The sequence below is a fragment of the Doryrhamphus excisus genome, chromosome 1 (assembly GCF_030265055.1).
Source record: "Doryrhamphus excisus isolate RoL2022-K1 chromosome 1, RoL_Dexc_1.0, whole genome shotgun sequence".
NCBI lineage: Eukaryota > Metazoa > Chordata > Actinopteri > Syngnathiformes > Syngnathidae > Doryrhamphus > Doryrhamphus excisus.
The window spans coordinates 9,868,761-9,881,507 of NC_080466.1; the positions used below are offsets into that span (position 1 = coordinate 9,868,761).

Genomic DNA, 12,747 nt, shown 5'->3' on the forward strand with positions numbered 1-12,747 from the left:
TGATTAACAAGAACAGTGGAAATACTCATTACTGAGTTCTACTGAGGAATGTTTTTGTTCTAGTGTGGAGGGTTTACCTACAGTGGCCTCTAGTGGCGAAAACAAGCTGTCAACCATGTGTACAAAAATCAAGCCAATCTGGTTTAGCATCATAAAGAGTGCACTACACCAACACAACATTTCAAAGAGCGACCACCAATAAACAAAGCCAGAGGTATAAACTAAAACAATTACACTAAATGGATTTCCACATGCTATATGACAGACTTTAGTAGTTAGGACTCAAGACAGTATTAATGAAGACTCAGCCAAAGCGCGCTGGTATCACATTTGACTGTTTATTAGTTATTCCCACTGCACACCCCCTCCCTGTGTGAAAGTGTAGTCTGAAAGGAGGAGGATACAGGCCACTATAACGCCACATCAGCACATTCACTAACAAGGCTACATGTTTAGTCACAGCACCACCACTCCCATTTGGTATGGCACCCTGCGCTGCACGCCAAAAACACGCAAGCATGATGTGGCCAGGTTAGGAACGACTCCTGGAAGAATTCAAATTGTCCCGGCACTCCAATTTTTTTTTTTTTGCGAGAACAACAGGCAACAGGAAGGCGGTATTACTAAATATCAAAGTTCCGCGAGAGGAAGAAAAATTGGGTAGCTGATGAGATCTGGCGTCCCTTGGCTGTTGATCTGCAAGGTGTGTTCTGATGATGTCACTGAGGGTGAATATTGGCGCTCGTGACTGAACCCCAAAATTCACTGTGTGGTTGTTGTCCTTCTCCAATCAATGATGCTTCTTCTTTCCTTCTTCCACACAAGAACAGATGGACTGTGTGAGGGGGGGAAAAGATGGCCTGTCAATGTTTGAATTAACTCATTCTCTGGTTTTTCTTAAGCCTTTATTAGCTAGCAACCCCAAAAGGGGTTAAAATAAATATACTTTTAATATAAAACCAACTTGATCATAATGATTGTGTGTGTTACCTGCGTTGGGGACTACAGATCTCCGATGGGAATGATTTCTTCGTTGATAAAAAATTCAATGGTCTCCTCCTCCCAGTCATCCACGTTGCTGTCCAGCTCATCAGTGTCTACCCCTGGAAAAAAACATACAAGTATGCACAAGTCATCAATTCGCATTGCAACTATGTTAATGTTACTTTAAAAGGTCTCTGTACAGTAATCGATTATATTATGGCAATAATTTGGACTCTTTATTTATCCATCCAAATCTTTTGCGCTTGACCTCATTAGGGTCACAGGTAACCTGGAGCCTACCAAAGCTGATTTTGTACGAGTCTGAACTGGTCACAAAACAGGGAGAAAATGCAAACTGCACACAGATGTTCCAAAGGAAGTAAAAAGACATAAAAAAAGACGACAAAAATGCACCTCCTCTGAGTTCCAGGCGGATGTCCTTCTGTTCCTGATAGAGCTGCAGGGCCTGCTTCCTGTAGCAACGGTAGTCTTCCATCATGGCCCTGCGTTTGTCGACCAGCTCCTACTCACACACATTAAAAGTGACCATCACTCGTCAAACAACAGCTTGTACAATTGTTTCTACTCAAAAAGATACAAGCGACATTTAAAGTGTTTGAAAGGTTTCAAAAACATCTAACCTTTGAAGCCTTGGACTGGCTCAGACGATCCTTCTGCTCAAAGATCTTGGAGTATTTCTTCAGATCCTTCTTGATCATCTGCAATGAACATATATTATAATACAGCGATCTAACTCAAGATCATTAGTTCTCAACAGAAACGCGAGTGAGCCTCAGATTACAGTGTTAATCAGGAGGTGCAGTGCTGCTCTCATATGAGGTGTCAGAAAATCTTTTGGTTTGGTTTGTCATCACAGGCTCATATAGACTACAAACAATATGGGGGACAACTATTATGTAGTCCAACATCCTGTGCATGTAAGTATACACAATAAAAGTGTGATGAGCACTAAAACAACTTGTTTAACAAAGTCCCACCTTGATTTGGTCGCCACTGAGCAAAGTTGGTGGCCTGGGTCTCCATAGCAGCTGACAGAAGCGGTCCTTGTTGTTCTTCTGAAGAAGACGACCCTGGAATGTCCACAGCCAGTAGGCATTGTCCACCTGGAAGACAAAGAGAAAGTTAGAAAGATAAGAATGAGATAAGTTACAACGACTGATTGGAGGTAGACATCAAAGGGCTGGTAAAACATTGCCAACACCTTGTGGCTCCACCAGGAGACGGAGGTAACAACGTAGCGTCCGGTTGGGTCCCATTCCACATCAGAGGCCATGTAGTGCTCGGCTATGTTCATCATGGTGCAGTCTGATGTGTCGACAAAGGCAAGTGCTCCATTCATACTAGATAGGAAAAGCAAAGGACAAAATAAATACAACTGTTATAATTATTTAAAAAAAAAACATAACAGTACGCTGAGCCTCAGACCACAAGTAAAATCAGGAGCTATGCTCTCATACGAGGTGTCAGTTTTTTCATCAATGGCTTTTCATGCTGATGGCACACAAATACACCCACAAAACGACTGACCTCCTGAGTCCAGCCAGAACCATGAACTGTCCCTGAGGACTCCAGAAGATGCTGTTGGCCTGTTGCTTGTCAAACATCTCTGTAAAAGCCATAAAAGTCATACTTAGTGGCAATGTTGACGGTTGAGATGTTCGAATAAGTGTGCCGCCACTTACTTATGTGGTCTATCTTGCCGTTGTTTTTGACATGGTAGAAGGAGGCGTTGATTCTGGGTGACTCTCCATGGAGAACGGCAAACTTGCTGCCATTGGGCTCCCATGCAAACGCTATGATGCTCTCTGTCAGAACAGAATCAAAGCACACATATGATTTTATTTCCTTGAAAAGCATAGATACTATGCAGACATCTACTCTCTTACCTTTCATCTCCACCACATCAACAGGAACCTGTTTCTCTCTCATTCGGAAGATTTCGAAGTTAGTGACCACACCCTGGGAATGAAAAAAAAAAAAAACGTATAATATTCTGACTTTTTAAGCAATATTGTTTGCTTATTTGTCATCCCTGAATGTACCTGAGTTCCTTTAGGAGTCCTGTCTACTTTTACACAGAGATAATCTCCATTTCTCTGCCAGTGCAGCTTGCAGTCAACCACATTGAAGAGATTGCGAACCCGGATCTCTTGACGAGAGGGCATCTGCATGAGAGTCACTCTCGCTGGGATGTTTTTATCCTCGGGTACCCAGAATGCAATGATGTTGTCACCTGGAGACCATGAGAAGTCCCTTGGGAAGCAAATAACATATGTCAAAATCTGATCATAAAAGAGCACAGGCACAGTATTTCCCTTGGAAATGAATAAAGCATCTATCCAATTATACTGCACAAATGAATGCCACTTACTTGATTCCGCTGATCTTAAGACTCTTTTTGTCAAGCAGGCCCATAGACTGAAAGCAACACATTGACAATTTTAATGTTGCTTTTTTTATGCTTTACATGAATGAAAAGGTCTTTTCTGTTATCTTACAGGAGTCTCATAGATGCTCAATGTGTCTGGGGTCATCCGGGCAAAGAACTTGCCATCATGGCTCCATCTGTCAGGAATCATAACACTTTTAATCTCTACTGGACAAGAAAATGTAAAAACAATGAGTCCATACAGATGAATATGGTAGAGCACTCACTTAAATATGGGCCAGTGAGCTGCGCTCTCGCAGTGGAAACCTCTCTTCTTCTGCCCGGTAAGAATGTCCCAGATGATGATGGCCTGTGGGTCTTCTTTGGTGTCCATCAGTGGACTGAAGGTCACCACATACCTGGCCGACATCACAAACAGAGTCAAAAAAAATTCAAGGAATTCAGTAAACTCAACACTATTTCTGTACGAGACATTTTATGACATACAGGCGTATATAATACATTAAACATCAATGAGACACACAAACCTAGTCACATTGTTTGCACCTATAGTATAAGCTAATGCCAAACAAATCAAGCACTGTGTCAAAACAATGTTCCCTAATAAATATAACACCACTGACCCATAAACACTGTTGGGTATTTCTCTATTTCTCAGTCCCGACTGTTTATTTACTTAACCGCAAACTGCAGTCATACTTGAGGTAAGGGGTTTATTAGGCATTTGTTGGTGAGGTCATTATTCATGTAAATACATTTTAGAATCATATTGTACATATTGTACACAAGTTGAACTTTGACTACCTTTCACAAGGTGAGAAATCGATGAGAGACACCCCCTGATGGCTGAACCTTTGAATCTGCTTGAACTTCTCTCCCCCCCACAATGCAATGCCTCGTTGATGGAACGTAGCCAGGTAGGTGCCTTTGGGGGACCATCGGACATAAGTCTCAGTCCAGCGCTGCAATCAAACACAAATAATATGTAACGCCAAGCAGTTGTATTACTTAAAGATGGTACTGTATGAAAGTCCAATCACGTACGGCTCTCTCTTCAGAAATGACTGGATCCTTGGCATCGTTTGAGAATATGGCAGTTCTTTCACCAGCTTCATAAATCACACTGTACTGGTCCCGACAGTCTGCGTCCTCAATCCAATGCCGCATGTTGCCCTGGACATATAGAAAAACATTTTTTAACAATTAATTAATTTAACTGATTAAATAGAAGAGGTATGCAGCAGCTTTCCTGTTTACCTCTATCATCTAAGGTGGGGGGATATTATTAATAACTGGCGAGAGCAGTGATCACATTTATAAGCTCAAAGACAGACCTCAATATACACTTACAAAGTCTTTGAAAGGCTGCTTCTCTGGAGATTCCCACTCATCACTGATGTTCATGTATCTGCAAAATAAAGACAGTAGAATCGTTCATCAACTGAATCCCATTTTATTTTTGCAAGACTACTACTACTACTACTTACTTGTCAAAGTCAGTAAAAAGGTTGACCCTAAATGTATGCTGCTTGTCCAGTTTGTAGCCATCGGCATTTTTGACTGCCTCAAGAGCCTGGGTGGGAGAAGCATACTCCAAGAAGATGTACCTACACGGAAAAGGAATATTTAGGGAGCGTATCACACTTGGCCATTCAAGTGCAGCACAATTTCCCGTCCCTCTCCTGGCCTACAGTCATTTCACTTGCACACTGCAGAATTACTACAATTTTTGTGACTTGGTGGATTATTTTCAATTTTATTTTCAGACAGTCATGGAGTTTGCCCTTGTGAATTATTTTGAGTATTTCTTTCATGACATGTGACAGTTAAGAAGTGGCAAGAAGGCATCACATTACTGACATTCTGTGACGAGAGGAAATCGTACACTTGCCAAACATACTGGGCTCCACACACTACTTGGACCATTATGCTACAAAAAGCAATCATACCCTTTGGTTGTGCCATCAGTGTCTGGGTAAAACTCAGTGGTGATCTTGCCAAATTTGGAGAAAATCTTGTGGATGACGTTCTTGAGCTTTTCCAAACGTTCAGGGCCAACCTGAGGGACGTTGTCGACCACCACCACTGAGTCGATGCCGTCAGCCTCCTGGGGTTTCTCCCTTAGGATGTCATCCAGGAGCTCTTTGAGTGAGACAAGAAACATGTTTACACCTTTACAATTGATAGCAGCGGTTTTGGAAGGAGTTCAGTACATGATGCTCTATGACAAAGTCACATTAGAATAGCAAAACATTTAAACATATACTGGAAGTAACATCAGAATGGCATCTATGCACAAGGAACCATAATTTGTACAAAAATTGTACAAAAATACAAATACAAAAATCATTCTGATTTAATTTACACCAGACTTGCATTGTGTACAAACAATTAGCAAATTTGACCTTGCAGTATACATCTTAAAACACGCCTTAAATATGTAAAGGGAATCGAATAGAGACAGTGTACAACTGCTTCGAACGGACCGTGTGTAATTAGCGTTATTCTACCTTTTATAGTAATATCATTATTAACGATAATTAGGAACGTTTAAGACATTTAGCTACGAAAAGTGAAAGCAGAGACGATGGGTGAGTCTAAGCAAGGCGCGTCGTTCTACCATACGCAGCCGGCTTGTAAGTCATTCTATATTAAGTCATTCGGTATTAATAACAAGTGTAAGATGTGTTAAACACAATGTATAACTGTGGTGATAAATTGTACCAATAGGGTCAGGTTGGCTGGCTTTCTCGTCTCTGAGCCACCGCCGGTATTTGTTCCCCCTTACAATGCAGCTCCTTAAGCTAGCAGCAGGCCATAAAGCCGGCGGTTTTCCTGCTTGCACTCACCCTCATCTTCGACGTCATCCTCGAAGTCCTCCGGGTCGCTGAAGGAGGGCTCCTCTTCTTCATACTCGGGGTCATCCACCATATCCACCGTGTCTTGCATTTAACAGCTTTGTCAGACGGGTTTCTCGTGACCGTGAAGTTAAAGTAAAGAAAAAACTAGGAGACTGACGGCCTTCAACCGGTGCGGCACCATGTGCGGTTACGTGAAAATGGACGACGTACTGAAAATGTGGCACAGGAAGCGATTCGAAAACCCGGAAGTAAGAATGAGATGCAACAAAGCTGTAAACCACATGGAGGTCACCGTACACGAGAATTATGTTGGCTTCGTTCTTATCCTTGTAGTTGTAAGTCAGTGAAATAACGCCGGGTACCGCGACTCTATCCAGCGTGACGCTGCAGGAACAAAAAGGAAGCAATTCACCAGTAGATATGAAGCGATTTCCCGCGAGAACAATTGGAAAGGACAACTTTGTTGTCAAAGTCAGCTCATATATTCCACTATCACATAATTAGATTATTTTGTCTTTACTTTAAGCTGTTAGTAAATGAACAGTCCACGTATGAGCATGGATAGTGAGTGTATGTTGCTGCTGCCCAGCGTGTGTGCACTACTTGCGGACTGCGACAAGCCTTTGCCCGATGACACTAGCCTGGAGAAACTTCTGGATCGGCTCACGGGGCTCTCCGAGAGTGGTTAGCCTTGCTTTTATTACTTTATGCGTAACCAAAATTGATATATTTTTCAACATAAAAAATGTTGACCGGAGTCAAATTCCTATTGTGGTAGCACACTGGTAATTCGAATAAAGCACACAGGTCACAACATTAGGTACACTTGAGAAATATAAAAAGAACATAATAATTTTAATATTTTCAATATATTCAATTTTACCACTAAGGCGTGTCACTTCCGGAGAGCTGCCCGTGTCTGCTTGACTTCATCTCCACTGTGACCAACAACACCACTTGTGACCCCAGCATCCTCTCCTTCGCTCTCAAGCTCAGCGGCCTGATGGCAGCCACAGACGATGGCTTCAGGGCCTTGCAGGTTGTTGTTTTTTCTACCAGACTAAAATCTGCCTTGCTGGATTGCACATATTATCAGTAATATTTGTTTTTTCAGCAGGAACGCTTGATGCTGGATGTCTCTTTTAACATTCAACACTGGCAGGATGCTGGACTCTGGGGCGATCCCTGTATTCGCATTGGCTGGATTCAAGGTTTAAGGAGGATGCTACTACACCCAAAGGCACTTTGTTTCTTTGTGCTGTCAGGTACTCCCGAATAACACGAAACATATGGAAGAACTGTTGCACCACTGTTCTTTTTTTCAATCTAGGTTCCATCACGTCCCTCCTCCAACTCCAGACAGATGCAAGTCTATTTGTTGCTTCAGCAGCCAGCCAATTGCTGGCCCACATTCTGCTCACTTTTCAGCCTGCCTCACCTTCATCAAGTAACATGACCGATAAAGAAGATACACAATACACAGATGTTGTCTGGCAAACCTTAGACTACATAAAAGAGTCCCTGGTACCCAAAGACTGCACACATGTACCCCGTACTCTGCAAGTCCTTAAGCTCCTGGCTCTGATCCTGGACCGGGCTGTTACTCCTCTTCGGGACCAGCTGCTCAAGGCGGTTGCAGGTTCCCTGGAGGAACTGGTGGAGGTGGGCTACAGTCAACTCACGCCAGCTCTCATGGACGTCATTATGGCAGTATACAGGTATATTAGATCTAAATGCTCCGATTATAGCCTGGATGTTTATTTACCAAAACAGAAAAGAGAAAAAAAAAGGGGGCACAGGAGGTTGCCTACATCCACACAATGTTTTTTTTGTTTTTGTTTTTAAATTAGAGACTCGTGTTTAACTGAGTAGAGGTGTTAACTGGAGCATCTGTCTCACAATCTTGTGGGTTTTTTTTTGTCATCAGCTCTGACATTGAGGAAGGCGCACGTCTTCTGTCCTTCATGTTGAATGTCAACAAACCCGCTGACCTCGTTCACGCTGCGGCCGCGTTTCTCCATCGAGACCACCAGTGAGACATCTTTGCTTTTGTACTTAACACTCCAAACTCTGTAGATGGTTTCATTTCTGTGTTTATAACTATTTAAGGAAATATTAATGACATACTGTAGTTTCCACAAGTACAAGGGAGAACATGCAAACTCCGCACAGAGATGGCCAAGGGTGGGATTGAATTGAAGTATGATGTTATTTTATATAATTATGAAAAAAACCTTCTTACAATGAATGACCATTGTACCCAAAATGGTCACCTGGTACTCTCTGCAGTTAAAGAGATAAGAAATGCTTCATTATCCATCCATGCATCCATTTTCTATACTGCTTATCCTCACGAGTGTCGCGGGCATGCTGGAGCCTATCCCAGTTGTCTTCAGAAGAGAGGCGGGGTACACCCTGGACTGGTCGCCAGCCAATCACAGGGCACATATAGACAAACAACCATTCACACTCACATTCATACCTATGGACAATTTGGAGTCACCAATTGAATAGTTCACAAGTTTATGTATGTGTTTTTATTCATTTGTGTGTATCTCTGCATGTACTGTACAAGTATGTGGTTTACAAAAGCTCTTGAAAAAGTATGGCCGCATTATGTTTGCCTATCCAGTGATCCTGTCAACGCAACCCAGGCAGTGAAAATCCTCCTGATGCCGATTGACATTTGTACTAGCAACTCCCTTCTGAGCACAGGTACGGTCATACTTAGGTACCCTAACTTTTATAACCTGAGATGCATACACAATACAATTGGTATGTCATCTTTTTTTATTAACTAACAATATTTTCAGTTCCTGCAGAAGACAGGCATCGCATATTAATTTCGGCTCAACTGAAGAGTAAAACCTCCTTCATCTCCACGGTCTGTGTCTGCCTGAGAAACGCACCGCAAATTGCGCTCATGGTGAGTCGTCACTATATAATCATAACAATAACATGGACTACTGTTGTGATCATAATCTACTCCATGCTAAACTTTGAAACCCAGATGTCACTTCCTGTCCTGCACATATCTGGAACACATTTATTTCAACACACACAAGCAAAAGTCTTATTTATGTCTAATTTTTTATTATTATGTCTACCACGTTGGGTAATACAAGTGCAAAGGTGACTATAGAGATTTCAGTCCATGCCTAGATTGCTCTAATAATGTTAAAAACTCTATTTTGAAGGTTGTAAAGTCTTCTTTCTTGTCCCTCAGCCTCCAGACGTCCTCCCATGTCCCACGACTTTAATCGTCCTTGCTGTTGTGTCATTGCTAAGACGATGCAATGGTGACATCTCGTCCCCCGATGGCTGTAGTGATGAGGCTTTCAGGTGTATCGTTGCCAGTGGAAAAGTTCAAAAATGCGCGTTAGAGGCTCTGGCTTCCCTCAGCAGCAGCCCAGGTGATTATTCATCCTTCTAAACTGAACACTTTTTCCTTCATATCGACATATACACAAAGTTTATTTGACACCTGACACCTAATATGAAATATTTTATATAAATATGATGCTCCACTTGAAACCACAACCACAATACTAAATAGTAGGGATGCTGCGATTGATCGGGCACCGATCAGTATCGGATGATTTCCATTAAAAAAAAAAAAAAGCATATGCTGATCACAAATCATCTGTGACTTGGACTATTGCAGCCTATAGAGATCCCTGTGTGCAGGGTAGCGTCCTGCTCCAATGTTTTTGTTTTGTTTTTTTTCAGCCATTCAGAGTTACGGCAGCAGAACCAAAGTCGGTTTCAGCGTGATGTCACGAACAGATGGCTGGACCTTCTGCTTCAGAATTTTTTGGTAGACAGCAGAATTCATGGTTCCATTTATCACAGCAAGTCTTCCAGGTCCTGAATCAGCAAAAAAAAGCCCCAGACCATCACACTACTACCACTGTATTTTACTGTTGCTATGATGTTTTGTTTCTGAAATGTGGCGTTACTTTCGCACCGGATGTACACACACCTTCCAGAAAGTTAAACTTTTGTCTCGGCAGATCACAGAGTCTTTTCTCAAAGGTCTTTGGGAACATCAAGGTGTTTTCGGGCAAAATTGATTACATTTACATGTTCATTTTTGTGGTGTTTGTTTCAGGGGCTAACAACACAATGAAAGAGGTGTTCCAAGTTCTGATGCTCTATATGAGGAACCCTGATTCGGATCCCACTGTGAGTTTTTTTTATATGATCCACAAAATAAAAGCATCTTTATCTGAAAGGAAGTATGTTGTTTTTAAGAACAGTTTGTGTGTTCGTTTCTTAGGTTCTGCATAAATCCTACAAAGCCTTAATACAATGGATTCATCTTTGCACGGACCTCCCATCAATTTCACAGCAGCTCAGAGAAGGTAGGGCTCCAATGCTGCAAGCACACTTAGCAATATATTATATACAAGCATTTACTGGATTATTAATGAATTATCTCCTTTATCTATTTATTTTAGATGTCATGATGACAGTAAAGAAGCGTGTATGTGACCCACGCTGGGAGGTAAGAGACTCAAGCGTGGAGTTTTTGGCGCAGCTTGCCAGTGTCCTCTCCCTGAAATCAGCCGACAAGCTGTCTGAAGACCTGCTGAGTGCATGCAGTACAACTCCGCTTCTCAAGGCGGCACTGCAGGATCCTGAGAGCTACGTGAGAGCCAGCGCCATTTCTGCATTGGCAGGGACTCTTGCACCCAGCTTTCAGCAGGGGGCACCGCTGCAGCAGGACCAGGTTGGCACATAGTTGTAAATTGATGAATATAGTTAATAATTTGATTGTGTGTTATATAAAAATATGAAAATATATATCATCCTCTGCTCCATCACAGCTCACTCCCAATCCCTTTGTCCCTTCAGGTCGACACCATGAGCCAGCTGCTAAACATTCTCAGAGAAGACACCGAAGGCTTTGCCAGGCGTGCTGTAGTTCAGTGCTTCATTTCTTGGTTCTCCTCATGCTCCTCACCATCTTTGTCACCATCCCGTCTTCTATTGGACTCTGTGCGCACCGTCCTATCGCGAGGCAGCATGGATCTGGACTGGGAGGTCAAGCTCAACACTTTGGAACTGGCTGAGCTGCTGCTTGACACTACCCTTTCAGGCCACCCAGGTTACAGGAAGTGTGGCAGCGGACACCCCTACGCCGCACTTCCCGAACAATCATATGCACTTCACACACGCACTAATGGACAGGATGCTACTTTAGACTCTGCGTTAGGTTTTTTAGTGGATCAAGGCGTCATCTCTGTGTTGTTAAGCGGTCTGGTTGACTGTGATCGACCTGTTGCACTGAAGGCTAGTCGCCTCCTGATAACCATCAGAGACACAGTCTGCCCCCTGTTGGCGGGGACCACTGATGAGAGGACTGCCATGGCACTTAGCGTGTTCTGCAAGCTGCCCAAATGTGACTGGGGGAAAGAGATCAGACAGATGCTCAAGAGGACGTCTAGTGAGGAAGATGAGGGCCAGCGTGTTAGTGTGTGCAAGGTGTTGATGTCTCTGGGCTTAGATGATTGTTTGGTTCTTCTGAGCCAAAGCAGTGACCACGTTCACAACTCCTTCCTGTCTCTGCTGCAGGACATCCTGAGCACCCGTGCAGCTCACAGAGGCACGGACATAGACGGAGGTCAAGAGGTTATAGTGGACTGCTATTGACTCAAACATGAAATGCAGTCTGACTATGAAGGACATTTGTGTGTCCAAATTGTCCATAGGTATGAATGTGAGTGTGAATGGTTGTTTGTCTATATGTGCCCTGTGATTGGCTAGCAATCAGTCCAGGGTGTACCCGGCCTCTCACCCAAAGTCAGCTGGAATAGGCTCCAGCATAGTCCAGCGACCCTAATGAGGATAAGCGGCATAGAAATTGATGTATTTTTAATGACCCAGATTACGTCACAGGAAACAATGCCATTTAATAATTTGGTGTTTGAATCAAATATATGACCGATGTCACATATTTTGTTGTCTTTTGTAACATTGAAATGCTAGGAATTCACATTATAATCACCCTTTTCATGTCTAAATAAATTAACCTCAGTGTTACATAATGATAAATAATGAAATGCGAAGCAGGGCGCTTGTGTCCTCTGTTGGATAGTAGTGGGAGGCGGATTTACATGTGGCTCTCTATTTATAGACATGCCTTTACAAAGATAATAATACTCAGTTTTGATTATGTCAGAGAGGTATTGTTGTTGTATAGTTGAAGTGGTGTGGACCTGTGGGGCTTCATACTCAGCTGTTTCCAAGGCAGGCTTAATGCTTTTATGGATTTGATGTTTTTCATAAATGTATGCTAAACAACATTTCCTGATTTAGTTCTTTAAAAATATATATAATTAAACTTGATTGTAGTTATTTTCATATAGTTATAATGTATGATTTGTTTGGTTTAATGTAGTTTTTTATATAAGTAATTTTTTAAGTAATATTTTTAAATTTTATTTTAATGTTTTTGTAGAATTTTATTTGTATTTACTGTATTATTTT

The 12,747-nt window shown here is 42.2% G+C and overlaps 2 protein-coding genes and 2 non-coding genes across 6 annotated transcripts; 1 reads left to right on the forward strand and 3 right to left on the reverse strand.

The window, feature by feature from the left end:
- Positions 1-324: 324 nt before the first annotated feature.
- On the reverse strand, positions 325-6,479 carry eif3ba (eukaryotic translation initiation factor 3, subunit Ba). The gene is made up of 19 exons (XM_058066059.1): positions 6,244-6,479; positions 5,344-5,536; positions 4,882-5,001; positions 4,745-4,802; positions 4,439-4,567; positions 4,199-4,356; positions 3,661-3,792; positions 3,504-3,570; positions 3,377-3,423; positions 3,048-3,258; positions 2,892-2,964; positions 2,688-2,810; positions 2,533-2,611; positions 2,207-2,345; positions 1,983-2,108; positions 1,626-1,703; positions 1,399-1,507; positions 991-1,103; positions 325-835 (listed from the first exon to the last, which is right to left on the reverse strand). The coding sequence occupies exons 1-18, from the start codon at positions 6,341-6,343 to the stop codon at positions 1,003-1,005; spliced, it is 2,043 nt and encodes a 680-aa protein (XP_057922042.1). The 5' UTR covers positions 6,344-6,479; the 3' UTR covers positions 325-835; positions 991-1,002.
- LOC131101759 (small nucleolar RNA SNORD60) lies at positions 1,773-1,864 on the reverse strand. Its single transcript, XR_009119299.1, has one exon. It is a non-coding gene; the product is annotated as a small nucleolar RNA SNORD60 (small nucleolar RNA).
- On the reverse strand, positions 2,420-2,489 carry LOC131101777 (small nucleolar RNA SNORD60). Its single transcript, XR_009119306.1, has one exon. It is a non-coding gene; the product is annotated as a small nucleolar RNA SNORD60 (small nucleolar RNA).
- On the forward strand, positions 6,256-12,495 carry brat1 (BRCA1-associated ATM activator 1). Of its 3 annotated transcripts, none has more exons than XM_058066031.1 (12): positions 6,256-6,939; positions 7,146-7,294; positions 7,370-7,520; positions 7,586-7,973; positions 8,183-8,287; positions 8,888-8,970; positions 9,078-9,181; positions 9,482-9,668; positions 10,367-10,440; positions 10,535-10,619; positions 10,716-10,987; positions 11,113-12,495. In XM_058066031.1, the coding sequence occupies exons 1-12, from the start codon at positions 6,792-6,794 to the stop codon at positions 11,908-11,910; spliced, it is 2,544 nt and encodes an 847-aa protein (XP_057922014.1). In that variant the 5' UTR covers positions 6,256-6,791; the 3' UTR covers positions 11,911-12,495. The 3 variants fall into 3 exon arrangements, with proteins under 3 accessions (XP_057922014.1, XP_057921998.1, XP_057922007.1); XM_058066015.1 differs by having other exon boundaries at positions 6,257-6,939; positions 9,069-9,181; XM_058066024.1 differs by having other exon boundaries at positions 6,257-6,939; positions 7,373-7,520; positions 9,069-9,181.
- Positions 12,496-12,747: the final 252 nt, after the last annotated feature.